Source organism: Ursus arctos, unplaced genomic scaffold (assembly GCF_023065955.2).
Source record: "Ursus arctos isolate Adak ecotype North America unplaced genomic scaffold, UrsArc2.0 scaffold_14, whole genome shotgun sequence".
Taxonomy (NCBI): Eukaryota; Metazoa; Chordata; class Mammalia; order Carnivora; family Ursidae; genus Ursus; species Ursus arctos.
The window spans coordinates 66954478-66980226 of record NW_026622808.1 but is presented as its reverse complement, the minus strand read 5'-3'; the positions used below and the strand labels follow the sequence as shown (position 1 = coordinate 66980226).

The 25749-nt window shown below is 44.1% G+C and overlaps 2 protein-coding genes and 1 long non-coding RNA gene across 12 annotated transcripts in view; 2 read left to right on the top strand and 1 right to left on the bottom strand.

Annotated features, from left to right (window-relative positions):
* The window catches only part of FGD5 (FYVE, RhoGEF and PH domain containing 5), a 120682-nt gene extending 112341 nt beyond the window's left edge, over positions 1 to 8341 (top strand). For 4 of the 6 annotated variants that reach the window (XM_026501429.4, XM_048227156.2, XM_026501428.4 and 1 more), the window contains exons 19-21: positions 1607 to 1735; positions 6397 to 6551; positions 6919 to 8341. In XM_026501429.4, the coding sequence (XP_026357214.2) occupies positions 1607 to 1735; positions 6397 to 6551; positions 6919 to 6955 (321 nt within the window). In that variant the 3' untranslated portion in view covers positions 6956 to 8341. Of the gene's footprint in view, positions 1 to 1606; positions 4665 to 6396; positions 6552 to 6918 lie in introns of those variants that run through there. The other 2 variants (XM_057311958.1, XM_057311959.1) reach the window with 1 other exon arrangement.
* LOC113257214 (uncharacterized) overlaps positions 1 to 19772 on the bottom strand; it is a 66931-nt gene extending 47159 nt beyond the window's left edge. For 2 of the 4 annotated variants that reach the window (XR_008959135.1, XR_007191784.2), the window contains exon 1: positions 17685 to 19363. This is a non-coding gene — a long non-coding RNA (uncharacterized LOC113257214). The other 2 variants (XR_007191785.2, XR_003316878.4) reach the window with 2 other exon arrangements.
* Positions 18920 to 25749, top strand: part of NR2C2 (nuclear receptor subfamily 2 group C member 2) — a 103962-nt gene continuing 97132 nt past the window's right edge. For both annotated transcript variants that reach the window (XM_026501427.4, XM_026501426.4), the window contains exon 1: positions 18920 to 19263. The gene's annotated coding sequence lies outside the window, so the exon portion shown is untranslated. The remainder of the gene's footprint in view (positions 19264 to 25749) is intronic.

Below are 25749 nucleotides of genomic sequence, written 5' to 3'. Positions count from 1 at the left end.
TTGGCTACTTGGGGACTTCTGTGGTTCCACACAAATTTTAGGACTGTTTTGTTCTAGCTCTGTGAAAAATGCTAGTGGTATTTAATAGGGACTGCATTCAATATGTTGGTTGCTTTAGGTAATATAAATATTGTAACAGTACTTGTTTTTCCAGTCCATGAGCATGGGATGTTTCCATCTTTTCATGCCATCTTCAGTTTCTTTCATCGGTGTTTTATAGTTTTCAGAGTATAGGTCTTTCACCTCTTTGGTTTGGTTTATTCCTAGGGATCTTATTGTTTTTGGTGCAGTTGTAAATGGGATTGATTCCTTAATTTCTCCTGCTGCTTCATTATTGGTGTATAGAAATGCAACAGATTTCTGTACATTGATTTTGTATCCTGTGACTTTACTGAATTAATTTATCAATTCTAGCAGTTTATTGGTGGTCTTTTAGGTTTTCTGTATATAGTAGCATGTCATTTGCAAATAGTGAAAATTTTAGTTCTTCCTTCCCAATTTAGATGCCTTTTTCTAAGGTAATCTCTACACCCAACATGGGGCTCAAACTCATGACCCCGAGGTCAAGAGTCGCATGCCCCACTGACTAAGGCAGCCAGGCGCCACGATTTGGATGCCTCTTATTTCTTTTCATTGTCTGACTGCTGTTGCCGGGACTTCCAGTACTATGTTGAATAAAAGTGGCGAGAGTGGACATCCCTGTCTGATTCCAGACTGTAGAGCTCTAAGTTTTTCTGCAATCAGGATAATATTAGCTATGCTCTCAGTTTTTCCGCAATTAGGATAATATTAGCTATGCATTTTTCATATATGGCCTTTATTATGTTGAGGTGTGCTCCCTCTAAACCTACTTTATTGACTGTTTTTATCATGAATGGATATTGTACTTTGTCAAATGCTTTTTCTGCATCTATTGAAATGACCATACGGTTCTTATTCTTTCTTTTGTTGATGTGATGTATCACATTGATTGATTTGCAAATATTGAACCACCCTTGCATCGCAGGAATAAATCCCATTTGATTGTGGTGAATGACTTTTTGATGTATTGTTTTATATGGTTTACCAGTGTTTTGTTGAGGATTTTTGCATCTATGTTCATCAGAGATATTTGGCCTGTGGTTCTCTTTTTCAGTGGTTTCTTTATCTGGTTTTGGTATCAGGGTAATGGTGGCTTCATAGAATGAATTTGGAATATTCCCTTCCTTTTCTATTTTTTTTCAATAGTTTGAGAAGAATAGGTATTAACTCTTATAAGAATCAATTTGAGAAGGAAGAACCTTTCTCCCAGATATCTGCAGTTTCGTATTATGGGGCCTTGGGGGTTGGGGAGAGGGAGCCAAGAATGTGAAACACCACTCGGGGCAGCACTCCTAAAGGTGGTTTTTGACTCTTGTGTCTCCTGGGTACACTCAGTAAGTCCTGTCTTAATCCCTGGTACTGTTTTGATGCTTTTGAGGTGCTGGACATATCCTGAGACCTTATCCAAGTTTCAGATTTCAAAGCAGCATGAACATTCTGCCAGCTGGCTCGCAATGTCATTTTAGTCCTGTCTGAACCATGCCTACCACCTGGTGCCCTGACCGCCCTGCTTCTCTTCTGCCAGGTGGCCGCCTCCGGAGAGGGCTCTGCCATCAGTGGCTATCTCAGCCGGTGCAAGAAAGGGAAGAGACACTGGAAGAAGCTCTGGTTTGTCATCAAAGGCAAAGTGCTCTACACGTACATGGCCAGTGAGGTAGTGGTGGTTCGTGCTTTCTCTCCTCTCCCCTGGGAAGGCCCTCAGGTTAAGCTCATGTCTCAGAATGTCCATCTGGGTCTGCATAACACCCCATCACCTGCGAGGCAGTGTGCTGGGTGCTGGCTCCAGTTCCCATGTCACTCAAGTCTGTGTCGAGCAGTACCGTGGGCTGATGCTGCTGTGACTATACAACCATGTGTGGGTTCCAAGTTGAAAGAATTTACCATGTCTCTGTGGAGATAAGGAAGGACAGCATGCAGACCTGTGCAAGTGTTTGAAGGTTGCAGGCCCAGCGTCTAGCACCAGCCAGGCACTCCGTAAGAGCAGGCTGCTTTTTGCTCTCCACCTCAGTTGTTTGGGACAGAATTCAACAGCTTGGAGGAAGCTACCACACTTTTTTGCTCTGTGTATTTCTTTTATCAGGGAACTACATTGTTTCATGGTAATGTTTCTACTAAATAAAACTGCAGTTGATAACTTTTTACAGAGCATCCTCCCTTTACATATAAAATGTAGAAGGGCCTTGGACGTCAAGCCTGCTTCCAGAGTAGCCAGGTGTGGGCTGTGGTTATTTAGCACGGTGCTGTCTGGTCTTGACCCAGGCTGAACCCGGAGGATAGTTTGAAAGATTTCCATGCCTAGGCCCCACCATCTGGTGGCTTCCATGGACTAAAACCACCTTGAAAACGGGATTCAAGTGCCCAGATGCAGAGGGCATGTGCTTTACCCCAGGAGGATATTCACATCAGCGCAGGGCTGGCCCTTCTACCCTGACTGCAGATGCTGGCGAACGTGCAAGACACTTTCTTTTTTGGGGCATAAACCTTCTCTTACAAAAGACCTGCGGCTGTGATGGTTGCAGCCTGCCCTTTCCTCAGGGAATCCCAGAGGCCAGCAGGGACACAGACAGGGGGACCCACAGTGGGCTGAGTGACTCTGGTGCTGTGTGAGCCGAGCCCTCGCTGACATAGCCCACAGAGGACCTGAGGAGAATTTCGATCTTTCCAGAACAAACTGAAATGTGATGTAATGCCCACCTGCAGCCCAGGGCAACATCTTCCAAAGTAGGTCTTATACGGGATGCTCACAGGGGTTCTGTGAACACTGGGTTCTGAGGGGACCATGAGTAGGCAGTTAGTGGGAGTACTTCTCAGACTCTGTAATGTACCCAGGTGTGTTGAGGATCTCTGGAAATCTGAGGAGATTGGCCAAGCTGGCCTGACCACAGGCCCTTCCTCATGGAGTATCTCATGGAACTATCCCATTTCATGGACCAGTCTTTGGGAAGAAATTCTGGCTTAGACAGGTGAACGAAGGCTGGTGATAGTTAAATAACCACCAAAGAGGTAAATCCTGTCTGAGAGTGGAAAACCCATCCTCAGTGCAGTGTCCATTCTCTAGGTCCTGAGCAACGGTTGTCATTGGAAGCGACACCCTAAGTTGATTTTAAAAGGTGGATTTTAAGTATGCTTCCAAAGTAGTTTTTTTCCATAAAGAACTAGTACAATTTCTTAGTAAGACCATGCCAGTGATAGGACTAAGCTTTCCAATTCCATCAAAGAAAAAAGATTTGATAAAATGGATAGCCAGTTTTCACTGTGTACTACCATGAACCCCAGTTGTTCACCTCATTTCTATCCCCGGAGGCAGCACACTGTTCTGAATTTTTTCTACCATGGATTAGTTTTACCTTGTTTTGTTTTGTTTTACCTCTTCTAGAATCTTCATGTAAATAGAATCACGGATAAATGTGACTTCTTCCACTCAGCATGAGGTGTTTGAGTCATCCATGTTTTTGAATACGGCAGTAGGTCATTACATTTCATGACTGAGTAGTATTCCATGTTGTGAACATACCAGCCTGTGTTTATCCCATTCATCAGTTGCAGGACATTTGGGTTGTTTCTGATTTTTGGTGATTATGAATAAAGCCCCTTTAACCTTTTGTATGTGGGTTTTTTCATGAAAATAGGTTTTTATTTCACTTGGGTAGACACCTAGGATTGGAATTTCTAGATCATAGGAAGGTATATGTTTGGTTTATCAGAAATTACAGACTGTTTGCAAAGTGGTCTACCATTTTATTCTCCCCTCCACTGTGTATGTAAGTGTGAGAGTTATGGTTGCTCCCCATCTTAGTTAACATTTGGTATTGTCAGTCATTAATTTACTAGTAGCTCAGTGTGGTTTTAATTTAGATTTCCCTAGTAACTAATGAGTTACAGAGTCTCTAACTAATGATGTTTTTGATGTGCTTATTGGCTATTTCTGTATTTCCCTTTGAGAAGTGTCTGTTCAGATCTCTTGCACATTTTTTAAGTAAGTTGTCTTATTATTGAGTTACAGGAATTCTTTACATATCTTGGATACCAGTCTGTTGTCAGATAAATGTTTGTGAATATTCTCTCCCTGTCTGTGGCTTGCCTGTGCATTTTCTTAATAAATGAATTTGTTCTGTTCTTATGGTGAACAGAAGTTTTTAACCTAAATGAAACCTTATTTATTAGTGTTTTCCTTTATGGCTGTTGATTTTCATATCATAAGAAACTTGTCTACTGCAAGTCACAAAGTTGTTCCCTGTATTTGCTTCTGAAAACTTGAATGTTTTAGCTTTTATATTCACATCTGTCTGAAATTAATTTTGGGTATGGTGTGAGACAGGTTGGGGTTCACTTTTTTCCTTATGGATATCCAGTAATTCCACCACCACTTGTTTAAAAAAAAAAAAGACTTTCCTTTCCCTATAGGATTATTTTGGTGCCTTTGTTAAATATCAAATGACTAAATACATTTGGGGCTATCTCTGAGTGTTCTGTTTCACTGATATATTCACCAATTCTTATGCCACTACCTTACTGCCTTAATCACTAGAACTCTATAATAAATCTTGAAGTCAGATTGTGTAAGCCTCCAACATCGTTCTTTCTTTCTTTCTTTCTTTCTTTCTTTCTTTCTTTCTTTCTTTCTTTCTCTTTCTTTTTTTCTTTGAGAGCGTGTGCACGCAGGAGTGGCGGGAGGGTCAGAGGGAGAGAATCTCAAGCAGACTTTCCACTGACACAGGGCTCAATCCCATGACCCATGAGATCATAACCTGAGCCAAAGCCACCAGTCTGATGCTTAATCGACTGAACCACCCAGGTGCCCCTCCAACTTTGTTCTTTTTAAAGATCGTTTGGGGTATTCTAGGTCTTTTGTGTTTCCATATAAACTTGTCAATTTCTACCCAAAAGCCTGAGATTATAACAGGGATTGTTGAATGAATTCGGGGAGCATTGCATCTTAACAATATTGAATCTTCAAATCTATGAATATGGCATAAATCTTCATTTATTTAGTTCTTTAGTTTTTCTTTTAATGTTTTATAGTTTTAGGAGAGAGGCCTCATACTTCTGTTCTTGCATTTCTGTTAACTTTATTCCTGTTCTATTTTTTGCATACTATTTTGAATGGGGTTTATTTTCTGGTTGTTTGCTGTAAAGATATTAAAAAATTTATTATCCCATAATCTTGCTAAATTGATTATTGGTTCTAGTAATTGTTTTATAATCAAAAAAGTCCTTTGCAAGCACAGATAGTTTAACTTCTTCTTTTTCTGAACTTTGTTTTTCTTCTTCTTGCCTTAATGCAATGACTAGGACAATTTTGAGTTTAACTCAAGCAGCCTCTTGCCTTGTTCCCAATCTTAAAGGAAAAGCATTCAGTATTTCACTATTAAGTAGGATGTTAGCTGTAGGTATTTTATAGATGCCCTCAGAGTAAGGAAGTTCCCTTCTAGTTTGCTGCGGGTTTTTTTTTTTAATCATGAATCCATACTGAGTTTTGTCAGATGCTTTTCCTGATCCAGCAGTCTTTGAAAATTGATTGCATGTTATATACAACCTCAACTCCTCCTCCTTCTCCTCCCACAGCCTTCTTAACTAATTATATCTTAACTAATTACTAACTAATTATATCTCTTTGTGCATGTGTGGTTTCATAAAGTTGTATTTTAATAAGCATGTATTTTCACATAAATATGTATGTGTAAATATATCTTTATATACAGAAATCTGTTTCCACTAAATACTGTGATTTTAAGATCCATTTATGTTCTCTGTGTATGTCTCCTCACATTATTAGCAACTTTATAGCACAGACACCCTAAGTGCTCCATATTGAGATGTTGTGGATGAGGGTGTGGGGGACTAAATATAGGGTATATTATCTGAGTAACTCTGGAAAACAGAGTCTCTAACTAATCAAGTCAGCAGAAAGAATGCAGTGTTAGAAGGTGGTCATGAGTCCAAATTCTGGTTCTGCCCCCTACTAAACTGTGCGATCTTAGGGAGTTATTTACTTTCTCTGAGCTTCAGTGTCTTCTTAGAACAGGAGTGACACCTTCTATGATTGTTGTGAAGATTCAACAAGATAATATAAAGATGAAAATGCCTAGACCCTAATAGGCTGTGACAAGATGTTAAGTTTCTTTCTCTCCTCATGACTGGTCCAGGTGGGAAGAGAGGGCGAAGAGTATGTGTGTGGTTACTCCATTTTTGCCAAAGCCCGCCTCACACAGAAGGGCTCGTCATGCATCTTAAATCTGAGGGAATAGTAAATGCTGAGCAGTTGACTGTGTGTAGTGCCATGTTTAATATCATTTTCCCCTTTGCCCTCTGCAGGACACAGTGGCCATGGAGAGCATGCCCCTGCTCGGTTTCACCATTGCCCCAGAGAAGGAAGAGGGCAGCAGTGAAATAGGACCTATTTTTCACCTCTACCACAAGAAAACCCTATTTTATACCTTCAAAGCAGAGGATACCAATTCAGCTCAAAGGTACCCAAATAACTAGGCCTGTATCTCCTTGCCTCTCCCTCTAGAAGGAAACAAGTTGCTACCCAGGGCTTTGGCTTCTCTCTGCTCCAGCCATCCTGTGCCATCATATCCCTTTGGGCCACAGTAGAACAGTGGGACTACCTGTTCCTGGCTGTAAGATTTTTTAAAGATTATCATGATTCATTCATACAGGCATGCTTTCATTCAGAAAACCTTTGCACCGTGTGCCAGACCTTTTGCTAAATGCTAGGGAAATAAATATGAAAATGACATGGTCCCCGATGTCAGGCTTCTGGTCACTTCTAGGTTCTCTGACCAGAGTCCCAGAGCTGTGACACCTGCGTGTCCCTTCTCCTCTGTTGTACAGGTGGATCGAGGCCATGGAAGATGCAAGTGTGTTATAGCAGTTATCAAGCATGTGGACTCAGAATAGTCTTAGGTTGAATGTGGACCCTTCCAGAAGCCACTGTGTCTCCACTCATCGGGACTCACATCTGGATTCAGCATGGGGCCTCATCTTTTTTGCTATAACCCCCTCTCTCATCATCACAAGTGGAACCCTTAAGGAATATTTATGAACCGCTCCTTTTCTGTTCTTGTGTCTTCCACCCACCCGACCCCACCCTACCCCAGCATAAACTATTTCCTTACCCAGTAGTGAGATCACGTTTAGTAACGTGAAGACATGGAAACAATAGAAAAAAAGTACATTTTAGAAATGCAGGCTTTTTAGTGGAAACAAGCTTTTACAATTTTTACTAGTGGTAAACATTATCACCTTTCATAGCATTGATGTCGGTGCCTCAGGTGAAACAAGAAACAACTGGTAAATAACAGCTACTCTCATCGAAAGCACTTTATTGTTTTACTGAGCTACAACCTCCAGTTTTATGTTTTCCAAGTGATTTACTGAAGTAAGGAGCAGACGGAGTCCTGTGGACTAATTTGCCGCCAGTTCTCAACAAGGGTGTACGTACAATTGATTTGTGCAAACATGGCTAGGCCTTGCCGAGTGGGCAAGTGAGTGGCGCTCGGAGGGGAGGGTCCTCCTGACTGCGGAGGCCGCACTGCACTGGATAAAGAAGGCAAGGAAGTTTTCCTCCACTCGATGATGAAACCTGTATACTGACATGACTTAACTAAGGAAGGACGCCCTCCTTCCCAGGGTGGTCCTCACACACCAGTGCTGGAAGCTCGGCTGCTGGCAGACCCAGCCCCCACCCTGGAGGTCACCGCCAACCCTCTGAAGAGATAGGGCCTGCTTTAATTTATTGTGTGCCTTCCTGTGTTTCCCCAGCATGAGCTGACAGTGTTCTGTGTCAAAGAACCGGTGCTTGTTTTCAACGTGGTTATCCTTCGGCTGTACTACCAAAGCCTTGAAAGAGATACAAGGAGAGAAAAGATACAGTCGGAAGTGAATTAGTGGTCTTGGCCAGTGGCTCTGGACACAGCGAGGGAGCACAGAAGTAGTGGCTTGAAGATACTCTCTGGGCACCGGGGGCTCAGCCACCTGCTGATGGCCGCTGCTCACCATGCGGGACAGATTTCTATATAAAGCAGAGTGCGGGTGGGGCAGGTGGGATTCCTTGTTACTGTCATTGAAATAGAAAACAATCGTATCATTTCCTGATGTCCTGTCCCCTAAACAAATCAGCATTTGCTGACAAACCTTTTGTAAAAAGCACCATCTCAAGGAGTTATTTACATTAAATATTTTCAGGGGAATTTTTTTTTCTAGTTTGCAATTTCTTTTAAAATGTTTGCATTAAACATTTAATTAATGATTCAAACTAAGTGATCAGACAGATCTTTATAGTGATTTTTGAGGGATCAATTCCAATGCAACCACTTTTACCATCAGACATACTTAAGTGAGCCTTCTAGAGCCTCTGAGCCTTCCAAATGCACCGCAAGACTTTGGCACCAGGTGGTGGGATTTTCCCCAATCTGCTCTGTGCCACTGGCCATTGTTTCTAGGATCCAGATAGAATTACGCATCTGGAAGTCATCTGAAGGCCTCTTGTACCATATGACATCCTATTTCTGATGCTCTGAAAAGAAGAGGTAATGGGGCTTTTATTTCTCAGTGAGTAGTTACCCTAATAAAAACCACCTGGGTTATAGATAAAACCTACTAGATCGGTTTTATAAAAGGAAGTGGCAGAGGCCACTAAGAACTCCACAGTTCCTGTGTGACTGGACAGGGACCCATCAGCTTACCTGTAACTCATTCTTACCTGTCCTTCCCACAGTTCTTCAATTTCAGCCAGTTTCTACTAGCCGATTTCACTTGCTGTTCTTTCCCTGACCTTCTCTTCATCCAGCCCATTTTACAGGTTCATGGGGCCTGCTTGGAATAACTCAGGTGAAGCCACCCACCTGGCCTAAGGGTGCCCCTTTCCGCTGCACCCAGGGGCTGGAGAAATGGCCAGCTTTGATGCCACGACCATGTTCCCCGAGACCCTCTGGTATCTGCTTTGCCTACCTGCTCCCTGGGCACAGAGCAGCCCCTCTGCTGTGTGCCTTCAGCAAAGGCTGTGTTTCTAGGGAGAAAGCAGTTCTGTGCCAAATTGTAGCCCAGAAATGAGAGCACGCAGGCCCTGGGCAAAGTCACTCACTTCAGTAGCTCCAAGCCTTGGTGTTTTCACCAGTCACATGGAGACATTCCAGCTTCCCAAAGTGTTCAGGGGTAAAGCACAAACCAAACATTCAAGAAAGGGGACTGGAAACCATAACCCCATGGGGAAGGGCATGCATTGTACAAAGTGAAAATAAATAACGAGCCCTGCTCTGTGACAATACAAGACGAAGACAATATGCAAAAAAGAACTTCCTTCTTATCCATGGAAGTGGCAAGAAAGAAACTAGGCCTGAAGAGGGCCTGGCAGGGGCAGGCTGAGCTCCTTTGGTCTTCAGGTCTCCCCCCACCTTTGGTTTAAATGACCTCTCCTTGAGCTCTTCACATATGGGTCAAGAAAACACAGACCTTTGCAGGGTTGGCCTCTGCCTGTTTCTCAGAATCAGTAAAATTTTAAGAAACTGGAGTTGCACGGAAAGCAAGCACTTCTTAGTGGCTTCACACCTGATCTGCAGACAATGTATTTCCAGCCTGGACTGGTCTTAGTAAGTAGGAAGAATTCTGTTCATGATTACTAATACAAAGCACACTAGAAACAAGTTGTCCAGGGACATTGGTTGAGTTCCTGGCTCCTGGTAATAATTTTTGCACATATCAAAAGTAGGCTTTGAGTTGTTGTGGTCAGACAAGCTGACCACACATTCTCCCTTGGATGCAGCCTGGTCCCATGTGTGGGTGTGGACTGAGGGCAGATCCCTGGGCATATGCCATGCGGGCCAGTGCCCAGGACACTGACAGCCCTGCTAACCAGCACTGAAGGGTAATGAGGTCAGAGTCTTTTCTTCATCAGCCCAGCCTTTTGTTTGACAGTATAAATGTCATCGCGGAACACTGAAGCCCTAAATGGGGACTAAACCAGAGTCCAAGATCTGCTACAAGGCAGAGTCAACAACATGCTAGAATATTCTGTTAATTGATTCCACCGTGTTTTGTGGCTTCTATAATCGTGAGTTTTGGGGCTTCCACACATGAATGGTCAGTTGAAAGGACAGAGGTGTCCATGCTAAGAAGTCTGTTTTCAACAGCAAGTAAGAGGAAACATTAAATTGGTTTAAACAGGAAATTAGCTTTAGAAGAGGAGGTCCAAAAGCAGGGCAGTTTCAGACTTCAACAGAATCCCGAAGAACCAAGCTCTTCGGGCTTCTTTAATCTGTTGTCCAGTGTCAGCTTGATTCCAGGGCTGGTTCTCCAGAGATTGATGAGTGACTGCCAAGGTGGCTGGGCTATAAGTTTCCCTGTTCCCAGGCATCAGGGAAGGGCAACTCATCTTCCTGTGTTAGCTTTTTCTTAGAAGCACCCAGCAGGCCTTCCATGGTGCTCCAGGTCCACACTTACTTATGCCTGCCCTTTCTTAAGCTACTTACAGGGACAGACCTGTCAGCTGGGGGCTGAGGGGAGGACAGCTGCTGAGGATCCACCCACTAAGACCACTCTTCGGACCACATCTTTTGGAAAGAAGACTATGGTTTGGATTAGCATAATGCAAGGGCTATGCAGGGCCATGGAGGAATTTCCCTAGGTGGCCTCAGTGTCTTCCTTGCACAGATAAATCTGGTGATGCTGTACAGGAAAGGGCATCCTGCGTTGACAGAACAGAATGACAACAGGCCTCATTCTCTTGAATTCATGAATGTGTAATGGAGCTGCCCCGCTGTGAGCAATGTACATGAGAAAATAAATTACCTCTTGATCACTACAATAATTGGCTATACCCCAAAGCATGAGACTTGATTATTCCAACATGTATAATTATGGAAGTTATTATAGGCATAAAATTAGACAGCTCTTTTTAAAATACAGCTATAATACCATACAGTGTGACCCTGAATCTTATTTTATGGGGCAGGGTGGAAAATGACCATTAGTTTTCACTGTAGCAATTTAACTAATTTCTCTTAAATCTCAACCTTTCACCTCCTCAACAAAGATTTTCCATTTTTACAATTATGAAGATATCTGTCTTATCCTATGAGTCCATCCCTTACTATATAGGATCAGAAACATCCTCCTAACAAAACGATGGGAAGAAAATGGCCTTTTATTTACTTAATTTTTTTAGGTTTATTGGAGCATGTGCCTGAGCGGGAGGAGGGGCAGAGGGGGAGGGAGAGAGACTTCCAGGCAGAATCCCTGCTGAGCATGGAGCCTAACTCAGTGGTCATCCTATGACCCTGAGACCATAACCTAAAATCAAGAGTCGGACACTCAACCAACCGAGCCACCCAGGCGCCCCAAAAATGGCCTTTTAAATAACATTTCTTAGAAAGCTTTCCTTTTTCCAGATATGTCCCTTGACATTATTCAGCCTTCTTTGTGAAAATTTTTAAAGGAACAGTCTTTTTCTTCTTTGTTTAGGAAAGCTATAGGGATGAAACTTCTAATAGAGGGTACAACATAGTGTTCCTTGACAAGCTCTCTTTTTGGCGGGTGGGTGGGGGTCACAATAAATACATTTGCTAAATACCATATCTCAAAACTTTAAATAATTTAACAACATGCATTAAACATTCAAAGTTTCTTGTCTACATAATTTAGGTGTTTAGTTCAGGGCTTCGGTCAAGAGTTTTGAGCTTTGAGGTTCAGCGGCCTTCATGAACCCCTCAGTTTACTACTTGGAAGAGTGCTTCTACGTTCTTCCTTCCACACTCCCCCCACCCCCCATAGGTGGTGGGGCCTCAACTGACCTCAGAGCCAACAGACTCACGAGTTGGATCTCCTCTAAAGCCCCACAATCCATTAATGGCAAATCTGGAACATGCTGAGACATCCAGGGTTTACTCTGTACCCTGCCACCGCCACCATCCTCAGTTGGAAGAGGATTAATTGTCAGTTATTCTGGAAACTGACTCACTCCGCTGATTGAAACTCTGATACACAGTTGACTGATACTGACTTTCCTAATACAGAGAAATGATTACCTAAGTCATAACTGAAACATCTATGAACAAATCAAATTTGTTCAACAAACCTGGAGCCTCAAGAATACATGTTATTTCCTTCCGGGATTAATTAGCTGGAAAGAAAGGTTAATACGATCAGAGTTGTGTTTCCTGGTGCTAGAAATTTTCGGTTGACTGCTGGAAGAAGAGGGAGAGCGAGGGCTGAATGTTGTGCACGTAAGTCTAGGAGAACGCTAAGGGGCTGGGAACACTGCAACACTCAGGTGCTATTTTAACAGTGACAGCAGACTTGGCACAGTACTGAGCACTAGAGACATGGTTATTTACCTCCAGGAGCTCACCCCCGGAGAAGTCAGGTACACTGTGGTAGACGTTGAGCAAGGGCTGTGGGAAAATGGATAACAGTGAATGGATTGTGCCTGAGGCAGATTAGGAAATCACTGGGTCAGGGTGTGACTTGACATCTGAGGGCTTGCCTTACACAGAAAAGGGGTTGGAGAGGCCCCTGGAGGAAGAGAGCAGGAGTAGTAAGGTGTGAGAAAGAGTAGGATACCATGTGGCATATTCAGGAAATGGGGAGTTCAGAATTACCAGAGTGGAGGGAAGAAGTCACAAAAACAGATGAGATAAGAAGGGCTGTTTGTGGCCAGGTCATTCAGGGCCACTGCCCTTATCCTATAGTTTCTAGGGGATGTGGGGCAACGAGATTGGGGGGGGGGGTCCTATAGATGCTTTAAAATAGGGAACAAAACATGTTTTAGAAAGACCACTCAGATCTTCCATTTAAAGAAGACAAATTGAACACACGTGAGATGGAGTCTACTCTGTCAGAGATGGCTGCCACAATAGACGCCCTCCTGTACACCCTCCTGACAGTTTTACTTGGATACTCTGTCCATCAAGCAGTGGAGGACGCATCCCCTTCCCCTCGAACCTGGACAGATCTGTGTGATGGCTCAAGCAGTAGCAGAGGAAGCGGCTTATGTAAAATGCCACTTTGTTCTCTTGCGTCCTCCTGGAATGTGTCCAGCATGCTGTGAGGAAGCCCAGGCCACATGGAGAGGTCACATGTCAGGATTCACACTGCCAAACAGCATCAGTCACTAGACAGACAAGGAAGACTCTAGCTCTGGCCACTTTCTAACTGAAACCACAAGAGACCTCCAGAGAGAGCCTCCTATCTGAGCCCCCTAGAACTGCAAGATGGTAATTTTAAAAAGTGTTTTTTAAGCTGCTGAGTTTGGATGTGATTAGTTTCGCAGTGATAACCAGGAAACATGCATTTCTTGGCTCCTTTCCAAAACCTAAAAGGACAGTAAATGAATAAAAAGATATAACCTAAAGGACAAAGAAAATGCAAGAAAAGGCACAGGGTATCAAAATGGTCAACTCATTTTTGGAGAATACACACATGGACAGTGGCAGCTGACTTAGCACAGAAAACTAATACCACAGTGCCCACTGGCAGGGACTCCAGTGAGACACAAGGACCAGCCCTTGCTCTCAAGAGGCTTGGAGATTTGGAGGTACAGGTGTCTGGGAAGGCTAGAATAGGACTAATAAGAGGATCAGCTGAGAGTCGCTGTAAGTAGTTATGAGACCCTCAGATCCCTTGATGCCACTTTATAGGCACAATTGACTGTCCTTCCCCATCCTGGCAGGAGACAGTAAATTTATGCTCTGGAAAAATGAGAACTACAAGAGGAACATGCTTCTACCTCCAAGGCGTGCACATGTGCGCCCCCCCCCCCCCCCCCCGCATACAACTTGCAGACATGGGCTCCTATCTCCTGCCTGCCAAGTTCCCTTTCCAAGACAGATTAAAATGTATGTTCAATAGGAGGAATCAAAATTCAGAGTTCAAGTGTTTTTATTTTACTACTACCATTGAATGATGCTCTAATCTGGAAGGGGCTGAAAAGACCCACTGTGAAGGACTTTCAGTGGCCCTGGCTCAGTTTAGATTTTATCTGATTGGTCAAAGGTCCCAAACTAGTTCTGAGACCCAGAACGTGTTTAAGAGATGATGCTTGGCCTGCATAGTTTTAAAAAAAACCACTTGTAAACTGCCAACATTTCAAAGTCAAGAGATTTCATTTACAAATCTGGATTTCTGGCTGCATTCCAGATGCTGATGAGGGGCTGCCCCTTATAAGTCTAGTGAGCTCTCCAGGTGTCTCTATCACCATTTAACATACTAATAGTGTTTATCTCAACTTACTGACCTCCTTTAGAATACTTGCCAGACCCAACCCCTACTCTCCCCCCTTCAGGCATCTGAGTTTTCACTTCAGCCCTAAGCAATGCAGAGCCATTAAAGAATTTTATTAACAGAAGACAGCTAAAAATGGCTGTTTCAGAACAATGAGGCAGTGGGAGGGAGAAGGGGAGGATGGTGGGTGGGGAGGGGGCAGCTGGTAGAGACTGGTTTGAAAGGTTAGGAACCATGCTGGAAGGACAGAGAGAAGACCTAAACTAGAGAACAGTGGAGGAGGGGCCAAACGTGAGGGCAGAACCAAGAGGATTTGTTGGGTAGACCCAGTCCTGACAACATATCCAGAAGCCTCCCCAAGGCCAGAAGCCTCAGGGCAGCATCCTAGCTCTCCCCAAGGTGAAGCACAGGACCCAAAGCAAAGCACAGGAGGGAAAGGCTTTTCCAAGAGACTTTTGGCTTTGAGGTGCATTTCCTGGCTTGTAGTGAATAGGCTGTGGGGCTGAAATAATCTCTTCTTTAAGAAACTCAAGGAGTGCCACTATTTAGACTTCGCGAGTAAAAGGCCAGCAGGCCCGAGTGATTACTGTGGTGGCGCTGGGCTAGTGGACTCCCAACTTCAAGACAGAGTTCCTAATTAGGCAACCTGCATTCTAAAACAAGGGACCAAGGGCAGGTACATTTTTCTGAGAAGATAATCTAATTTTCCACGTATTCCAAGATACTTGAGCCAAATACAACTTTGAAATAATACCTTTTCAAGGCCCAGGAAGCCTCAGGTCAGAAACTCCCAGAGAAAGCCATTCTCGAGGGGACTTAGAAACTCTCTCTCTCAGTGTCCCTGCGTTCTATTCCAACCAGTCTACCACAGGCTACAGGCTCTGTCTCTTTTCTCTTCCTGGGAAAAGCAAGGGCCAAGTACACAGAATCTGAGACTTCTCCAAGTAGCCTTCTACTGTGACCCCATAGAGGTGGGAAGAGGGTTTTCTTTTCAAAGTCCTCAAGAGGAGAAATAAGCAGAAATAACTATGAATAAATGTTCCACCACCTGCCAGCCATGTGACTTTGGAGAAGTCATGCTCCCCTGTTTAAGGCCTCAGTCTCTTCAGCTATAAAAACAAGATAATACCATCCACTTCAAAAAGTTATTATGAAGATTAAACAGGATAATGTGAGTATAAGAACATGCAATCTGGTACTCACTGATTACATCTGTTTAGATTCCACATTCTTAAAAATTAAGGCTGAAAAGAATTATATGAGGTTTAACAGTTTATTTTATAAACATGTCATAATTATATAAATGATCCAGAAGTTTCATAAATTACATAGCAATAAAGCATAAACTATTACAGAAAAGATACAAAGATATACATAAATACTTATGAAGGTAATTATTAAGCCTTCCTAGTCAACAAAAATAAGGAAAACCATCATTTCTGCTACCACAGAAGCAATATCTTTATAAGTTTAAAAAAAAAAACTTTGCTTAATAATAGTAACTTCAAAATTTTAGCACATCTACAACTATTACTTAACCAAAATTTGGTTTTCATTGACATTATTTAAATAACCCTGGATGGCAAAAGACATGTTTACTCTGTGCCATGTACAAGATGAAACTGCATGATATTTTTCCTGCTCTCAAGGAGCTCACAGACAAGTTACTCAATGACTGAATGAGCAGACTAGTTAAGTGTTATGAAAAAAAACAACCTGCCCAGAGAACAGAGAGGGAAGAGAAAGGAACACCTAGGTCTCAGCCACAGAGCACAGTGCAAGGAGCGAACAGCCCCATGCTCACATCCCAGCTCAAGGAAGTCATCAAACTTTGTTTTCACTGCGTTCATCTTAAAAGTGGGATAATGTGAATATTATTCACCATATACTATTGCTGGGGAAAGCACTGATTCAGTAAATACCCACCTTTACTAGGTACCGTGGTAAGGGCTGAGATAGAGAGGGATAAGGCACATTTTGACACAGAACTCGCAGTCTGGCTAGGTGCCAAGAACATGCACACACAACAGCTGGGTACCGCCAGGTAGATCATTGTCACTCCTCTCAAGCCCCCGTCCCTGTGAATGAATAATCTTCAGTAATGGTCAGTTTGGAAAAACAACAACTGCATTTCAAAAAGCAAAACAAAATGTTTTGTCTTGTTTGTCTTTTGCCATGCATTTCTGGAATTAGATCAGTGGTTCAGGCGGTAGTGTACATCAGAATTCTCTGTGATGCTCAGAAGTGCGGATGCCAGGCCCCACCCAAAGCTTACTGCTTCACAACCACTGGGGCCTGGTAGTTCTTTACTATACCCCCCAGTCAAGAACCCTTTATTTAAAGGCAGATAAAACAACGTTAAAAGCACTGTTGATACAAATGTGGATACTTATTAACAGTCCAAAAAAAAAAAAAAAAGTATAGCTAGTATAATACAACTTGAATTATTTTTTGTGATTAAAGCCACTAAAACACTCTCACTAAAAAGACTTCTAGCGAGGGGAACTTGGGTAGCTCAGTCCATTAAGCATCTGACTCTTGATTTCGGTTCAGGTCATGACCTCAGGGTCGTGGGACTGAGCTCCGAGATGGGCTCCACGCTGAAGAGTGGAGCCTGCTTAAGACTCTCTCTCTCTGCACCCCCCACCTCGCATGTGCACTCTCTAAAACAAATAGATAAATAAATAAATAAATTTTTTTAAAAAGACTTCTAGCAAAAACACAGCAGAGCAAAAAAAAAAAAAAAAAAATGGCACTATGGCAGCACTGATCTCAGCTTGCAGAGGCCTGTTACCTGCTGATATGGTTTGCAATCTGTCTCTGTATGTGTTCTGTTTTCAAGGGAAAAAAAACTGCTCAAGATTATGAACCCTTTCCACCTTACTTTTTTTTTTTTTAAGATTTTATTTATTTGAGAGAGAGCATGAGAGAACACAAGAGGGGGAGGGCAGAGGGAGAGGAAGAAGCAGACTCCCCGCTGAGCAGGAATTCCCAGGACCCCTTGAGCTGAAGGTAGAGGCTTAAACAACTGAGCCACCCAGGTACCTCTCTGCACTACTTTTAATATCGAACAACTAACTTTTAAGTGAACAACTACTGAATGCTATTACCAACAGGCCAAACTGATACATCAGAGAAACATTAATGATTGTTTAGTATTTGCCTCAAAATTAGTGCAATCATAATGTGTTTGCAAAAAAGAAAAACCCAAAACTCACTGATGTATACATTTTTACACTATATCTGGAAGCACTATTTAACGTTAAAAAACTAATTTTTGAAAAAAGAGCACAACTGTAAAATTGTCCATGTTTACAAGGATTTACCACGAAAACACTGTGTAACCATAGGCACATCACTTGACCTTTCTGATTCTCACCCACCTCTCCTGTAAGATCTTCCTGGCAGAAGAGGACTGGACCATATCATTTCTTGCGGCCCCTTCCAGCTTCAGGATCTGTGTGATTCACCAAGACATTACAAATTTAATTCTTTTCCCCACTTACTTCTTCTCGAGTTGAGAACATGGGAAAAGAAAAAAAAAAAAGGTGTGTTTAAAGCATTTCCTATCATATAGAAATACTGTAAGATACAAGACAAAATACTCGAAGTTGGGGTCAGCCTGATCAAAGCACAATTGTTTAAGAAAAAATGTTAACCCATCCATCTTGGGATCAGTATTTATTCATAACAAACAAGAAAAATGCAAGAAAAAAATCAATTAGCAAAGAATCTTCATCCTACAAAGCATGATGATCAAGGAGAGTCTAGCCAAAACATTTCAGGGCATCTAGGATAAATAAGTGGTCCACACCTCCCAAAGCAAGTCAAAACCACGACTTAAAAAGAGAAAAATATCTAAAGAAAACCTACAATTCAAAATTCCTAAGACCAAGAGAAGCAATTTTCTTTATATATTTAAGCAATTTTGCAGTTGTGTTACACAAACGTATCACACTGTTCGCCAGTTCCAAATAGCTGGGAGAGAGGAAAGGACTTAAGATTTGGATCACGTGTTCACTAAAAGACCATAAATAACAGGTTCTGGACGATTTCAATACTTCACCTAATACTGCCAGAAGCTGGCGACCTTTAACACCTAAATAAAAACCATCCGTAAAGAGTAGGGCACAAACAATTCAATACCCACCAATAAACCACCCACTTAACCTACAGGTTCTCTGCTGTGAGACTGCTTCTTCAATCAACAAACACAGAGGCTTCCGCTCAGCGGGAGGCTGGGATGGAGAATATCACAGGGAAAATACAGTAACTACCTAGCCTCGAGGAGCTCCCCGTCCCCCAGGAGGCGCGGGCTTGCACCCGAATAACGGTGCCCCGCGTTCCCAGGTTTTTAAGACGACCAACCGGCCCTCTGCCCTGAAAACAGAGGCGTCCGCGCCATTGAAATTTCATTTTCGCCTAGCGGCTGTGCCAGCCCAGTCCGGGGCGGAGGCTCCCCGGCCTGCAGCGCAGACACCAGCTCCCGCCCGCTCGCCGCCGGGCCCGCGAGCCGCCGAGGGGCCGGATGGACCAGCGCCGGCCGCGGCGTTCCGGTGCGCGCGCGCGCCTCAGCCAATCGCGTGCTCGCCCGCCCCCCGCGGCCGCGGCGAGGCTGGCGCTGGGAAGAGGAAGAAGAACATTCGCCCTCCTCCTACCAGCGCGCGGGCGGCGGCGGCGGCGGCACCGGGGTCACGAACTCTGACCTTTCACTGACAAAAACAATAACAAACCCCCCCTTCCCCGCGACCCCGGCGGCGCCCCCGGGCCCGCCCCCGTCGCCCCCGCTCCCACCTCGGCGTCTTGTCTCTCGCCTGCTGCCCCGCGAGCCCGCGGCCCCGGGGCTCCCGCCATCCGCCAACGCCGGGAGCCCGGCCTCCCCGCGCCCTGCCCTCCGCGTCGGGGGCCGCCCGCCGCAGACACGGGACCTGCTTCGAGGCCGCTTTGGCGCCAAATCCTGAGGTAAAATTGAAAAGGGGCCGGGGCGGGCTCGGGCCGGCGGCGGAGGGGGCGGGCCTGGCGCGCGGACATGGAGCCGCCGCGACGGCGGCTGAACCCGACCCTTTTACCTTTGCCACGGGGCGGCGGCGGCGGCGCCGGACGCTTTGCATAGTGGGCCGGGCCGCTCCCCTCCCCTCCCCGCCCGCGGCCGGGCGAAGCGAGCGGGCTCCCCCTGACCGGCCCGGCCGGCGCGAGGGTGGGGGCGGAGGGGGAATGGCCGCGGCCCCGCCTCACAGTTGGCCCTCCGCCAGCGCCGCCATTTTGTTCTCGATGGAGATGGCTCCGGCTGGGCCGGGCTTCCCTCCTCCTCCCTTTCATCCTCCTCCTCCCTGCAGTCCCTCCTTCCCTAGTTCCCCGGCTCCTCGCCCCTCCGCTTCCCGCCCGCCGTTGGAGACAGTCGCGGCCCAACCGCCGTTTTTTCTGAAGGGAGGGTGGAGGAAAAGGAGGGAGGCGGGTGCGGGGCGCGACTTCGTGAGCGACGGCGACCCGACCAATTGGTGCCCAGATAGGAGGACTGGGCCCTCTGGCTCCGCCCCCCGAGGCTCTGTTGATTGGCTTGGGCGGGAGGGGGCGGTTCCCGCGGGGCGCGGGAGCCCTGGCGGGGCGGGAGCAGAGGCCGCGGCGCGGCGTGAGGCCGGGGCGGTGGGGGCGGGGCCGGGGGCGGGGCGCGTGGGGGCGCGGCCGGGGTTAAGAGTCTGGGGCTCGCCGGGACGCGGCGAGGGGCCGAGCGGTTTCCCTTGTCCTGGAACGCGTCCAGAATGAGTACGGTAGAACAATAGTAATAAAGGTGATGAAGCATCTTGAATCCACGGCGCCTGCTCGTGGGAAGGGCTTTTCGGAACCTGGACATCCTTTGGGGCTCCTGCCCGTTTTCGGCATGGCTGCGGGCGAATCCCTTCCGAGGCTCAATTTCCTGGACTGTAAAATGGGGAGAGTGGTGGTTCTTGCCAGGCCGGACCTCCTTTCTCAAGATCGTTTTAGGGGCTCTGCTCAGAAAATGGAGTCCAGGCTACTCTGTGAACCTCGAAGTAATGTAGAAATGGTGTTCTTGTTGAAAATGGGGTGTAGAGCCACCAGGAGTGGAAAGCTTAAGGGTATTGAAGGCTTGACAAAACAGAGGTAAATCTGAGGTAATTCCCGTTCGTTGATTAAATACATATTTGCCTAGTTGGGGGTAACTGGGGGATACATCCAGAGAACCACCTAGACAAAGCCTCTGCTCTCCTAGAATTGGGAGTTGGGGTGAATAGATATTAAAGAGATGATTAAAGCGTGGTCAGTTTCATGAAAGAAGGCCTGAGGAGACTAATTTAGATTGGATGTTCGGGGAAGGTCTCCATGTGGTGGTGATGTTTGAACGGAGGAACGAACCCAAGGAAGGAATAGTGTTCTGGAGAGAGAACAGCAAGTGTAAAGGCCTAGGAGGGAGAGTGTCTGGAGTGATTGAGAACAGGCCAGTTGTGGCTGGAGAGTGGTTGGAACTAGTTCATTGTTCTTTTCCCATAATCCCACTCTACCTCCAGGCTAAAGTCTGTGAAGGTGACAAAGGTAGCAGAGAATAAATCTTCAATTTAATGATGAGAAAGTAGAGAGACAAGGAAAATACAGCTATCAGATGAATTGCTGATGGATACGTGACTGAGGGGGAAAGCCTCAGAAATCACTTTACTTCTAGATTCAAGTCTTTTGTTAGTCCCTTATATCCGCCTTCAGTTCATAAAGTATTTGCCAAGCCCCACTAATACCCCAGGCACTAGGTGACTAAGACACTGATCGGTGTCCTCAATTATGTGAATGTGGTTTTATACAGGTGAATTCTGTTCTCCACCCCTTCATATGTATATACACACACACAAAATGTTTTGAGCAGAAGCTAAATGGTGTTGTGGTTAACAATGTCAACATTTACCAGCTGTGTGACTTTGAATAATTTTCTTAACTTTTTTGAGCCTCAGTGTTTTCATCTGGACAATAAGAGAACCTTTTTTTCTAGAATTGAGGATTAAATGAGTTAATGTAAATAAGGAGCTTAGAAAGTTGCCTTACACGTACTCATAATTGGAGTTGTCATTATGAAGCACTAGCTGTCTGGTAAAGACATTGGACTAGTTAAGTGATATATACGGTGAAATTTTTAGGCAGTGTGGTATAGGGGCAAAAGACTGGATTAGAACACTGGCGTTCTAGTTTTAGCTCTTCTGCTTTTGGCTTTCACTTGGCATCCAGGCCAAAAGTTTATTTAGAAAACAAAGTAGTGGAAATAAATAATACTAAAGAAAATAAGGGTGCTTTACAATTTACAAAATTCTTTTACAGGCATTATTTTGTTCAAGCCCCACTAGAGCCCATGTTATAGTAGAGGCCATTTGCCTGCTTCCTATTTTAAGACTTTTGTAAAACTTACCATTTTCTTATCCCTGTACCCCTACTTCCCTGTGCTCTAAACACGGTGGCCTGCCTTTGACTTCCTTGAGGGTGCCGCTTACCTTTACCCCAGGCCCTTTCACATGCTCTTTCCTTGGCCTGAAGTCCTCATATGCCTGCCCTTTCCCCCACAGAACTCCCCACATACTCCAGTCCTGCAGCTCTCAGCTCAAGCATCACTTCCTCAGGGAAGCCCTCTTCGATGCCCAGTGTTTGTCCAGATCAGATTCTTTTACTTTATGTTGTGTTCTTTTTCCTTGTAAGCTTTATTTCACTTTTTAATTACACTCCATTATATGATTGATATCTGTTCCCCTTATCATTACTGTAAGCTTTGTGAGAGCAGGAATCATTTCACTCACCATTATATTTCCAGTACTTAGAGTGTCTGGTACTATTTGTTAAGTGAATTAATTGTTGATAATTTAGGATATCACTGATCACTACGTTGATACTCTTTAATGGTGCCGTTTTATGCGGGCTTCCTTGGCCATTCAGATAACCGTGCCTGCAATAAAATGTCTTTTCCAAGATTTGGTTGAATTTAGGAATTGGTCCCTCACAGATATGGCTCTGCCTGGAGGCATACATATGAATAGAAGAACCCAGATTAATCTCTCTTTACCCACTTACATGTTGATTTGTGGTTTTGTTAAGACAAGAAATAGATACTTTAATAATTGATTGAATTATAAGTTGAATTTAGTTCACATGGAGCTCATTAATAAATAGCCCAAGTATAATCACGTCATTTATTTTAAGTGAAGAAGCAAAGCATCTGTGTGATTTTCTTGAAATTAAAAATGATGGTCTTTGTTTCTCTATCACAGAGGATCAAAGAACAGAAAAGAAGACTTTGGTGGGTTTGCAGGAAGTTGGGAGTTGAAAGTCTCTGTAACCATTAATTTCAAATATTTATCTTTCCAACAATAATTTGATTCATGCAGTGGAGTTACTGAAAATCACCTTTTAATTGCTTTACTGAGTTTAAAAGCATATTTTTGCGAAGTACATGTCAACCTTCTACTGGAAAGTCTGGTAAATAGGACATTTGGTAACATTTTTATTTAATTCTTTATTTTTGGATGTTTCTTTTCTGTCCTGTTCAAGGATTTTTTGGTATCACTTATTCAGTTCAACACTTTTGATTCCTTGAACTAATTACTTAGGGTAAGCAAAGAACTGATAGTTTAATGAAAAAGCTATATGTTGTTTTAGATCATTAAATTATTTATTGCCTTCAACAGTTGTATTTATGGTGATTTTGAAGTTTTTTTGGAACATGCCTTTATAGAAAGAAGAAAAACACTGTGTAATAACCTTACTTGATGAGGACTTGTGGGAAATTTTAAGATTTGTTTCCAAGGAGTTAAGTGACAGTGCAGCATCTGTGTCTGGAACCTTGAGTGGGTAGCCTCTTAGAGGCTTATACATTCCCCACTTGTCATATAGGGAGGGGTGAGCCCACACTGAGATAGGGGCCAGGAGTAGGGGCTAGCTGTCCAAATGACTTTGAGAACAAGGTAGGTGGGCCTGTGTAGAATAGCACCCCACTCAGTCATAGCACTGAACCACTGGCCTCATGCATCTAGCTGTCTGAGTGTGACCTATTGAGGGCTATCATTTGGAATTTTTATTTTTGACTTCTCTTACCTATGTGCCAAATGCTCCTTTAGTCCAAAGCACCTCCTAAAGCAGACACTGGTCCCCTTTAATCAGGACCACTTAGGGAGAATCTATGAAGAAATCCATCTTACAACTCATCAAGTCCAGCCTCACACCTGATGCAAAGCTCCCCAGCCAGAGTTAGTTCATCTCTTTTTACTTCACTGCTGGTTGTGAGGAGCTTAAATAGTGTTGACTTTTTCCCTTCACGTATGATTACCACCTTTAATTTGGTAGACACATTTGTGCTCCTGTCACACATAGTAAATATGTTCTTCCTTATATGTTGGAGTTTGACTTGCCTTCAACCTGACATGACTGGTGGCTGAGATTCATTTTATAATTCCCTCCATCCTGCCATTTCTTCCGCATATCACTTGTCACACTGCTGCCACCTGCTTCCCATGCTCTCTTCAGTGCCCTGAGTGCTAGAGAGTTTTGAACAGCAGGAGCTCTGTGCCAAAAGGCAGGACTGCCTGGGAACAATTCAGCTAGCATGGCTTATAGTGATGATGGGGGGACTGAACAGAGAAGGTGAAAGCCCATATCAAGGCACTGGCATGGGGCATTGTTAGGAGAACAGTATGAGCAGATTCATTCATGCCCCTGGCATCTGGGAATCCTAGAGTAGAAGGATGGGAGGTGAACTGTTTAAGATGGGAAAGGAATAGGCTAGCTCAGACACTCAGCTGTCCTTTCTGATTTACCCCTAGACTCCAGGTAGCCCATAAGGATGAAAGCCAGCCTCAGGTGCACAGTGTGATGTTTAGAGACAGTAAAAATTACCTCCTCCACTATAATAAGAGGCCTGAAGTCTTAATAGGTTAAACCTTTCATTCCTTAACTATTGACAGTAACTCCAAAGATTCTAATTTCTGGAAATGTTAATATTGTTGTAGAGAGAAGTTTCATTCCAAGAATAAACAAGGATATCACTCTCTCCTGTTTGGAGTAGTAGTAGGAGGTAAAAGAGGTGTTGGGGCCTAAAAATTAAAGTGAGTGGGAGAAATGAGAGGCTTGTGGGAGCAGACTCAAACTTGAAGGCTTCATGGTTTTACTGGAGCCACCTTATTTGCTTTTATTTATTTATTTATTTTTTTGAGGATTTTACTTATTTGGGGGGGGGGATCACCAGCAGAGGGGAAGGGCAGAGGGAGAGGGAGAAGCAGACTCCTCTCTGAGCAGGGAGCCAGATGCGGGACTCTATCCCAAGAGGGCCGAAGGCAGATACTTAACTGACTGAGCCACCCAAGCACCCTATTATTATTATTTTTTAAAGATTTTTTTTATTTATTTATTATTTATTTATTTATTTATTTTAGAGAGACTGCCCATGTGCACAGGCATGAGTGACCCAGGGGAACAGGGAGGAGCAGAGGGAGAGGGACAAGCAGACTGTGCTGAGCCCAGAGCCCAACATGGGACTCCATCCCAGGACCCTGAGATCATGACCTGAACTGAAACCAAGAGTCGCACATTCAGCCAACTGAGCCACACATGCATCCCACTTTATTTGCCTTTTTTGATCATGTATTATTAGAAGCTATGCAAAAAAAAAAAAAGAGAAAAATGATAATAGTTTCTTACCTGGCTGCTCACACATGCAACCTCAAGAACTCTAATAACTGCCTGCCTCGGTGTGGCAAGCAGGTCTTCGCTGAGAAAGATACACAACAAAGATTGGATGGCTCTTGGGAAGTCACACAGTGCTAGTAGCTTCATGATGCATTTGCCCTGGTAGTATTTATGGAACTTTAATTATTGTATTATTTTTGAAACATTTCAGAAATGCCATTTGTATTGTCCTCATTCTTTTTCTTTCCCCCTACTCCATTGCTTCTGTAATAATGCATCTTTTTACTAGGTTGATTATGTGAGTAGCCTAGAATTATTGAAAAATCACCTTTCAGCAAGGTTAAAAGCACATATTGCAAAGTATGTGCCAGCCCTTGCCTGAAAAGACTGGTAAATTAGAATATATTTGTTGGGGGGCACCTGGGTGGCTCAGTTGTAAAGCATCTGCCTCGGGCTCCATGATCCCAGTGTCTTGGAATCAAGCTCCACATCGGGCTCCCTGCTCAGCAGGAAGCCTGCTTCTCCCTTTCCAGGCCCCCCCTGCTTGTATTCCATCTCTCACTGTCTCTGTCAAATAAGTAAATAAAATCTTAAAAAAAAAATGTGTTGGTGTGCCTGGGTAGCTCAATCAGTTAAGCATCCGACTCTTGGCTTCAATTCAGATCTTGATCTTAGGGTTGTGAGTTCAAGCCCCATGTTGGGCTCCAACCTGGGCATGAAGCCTACTTTATAATTTTTTTTTAAAGATTTTTTATTTATTTATTTGACAGAGACAGCCAGCGA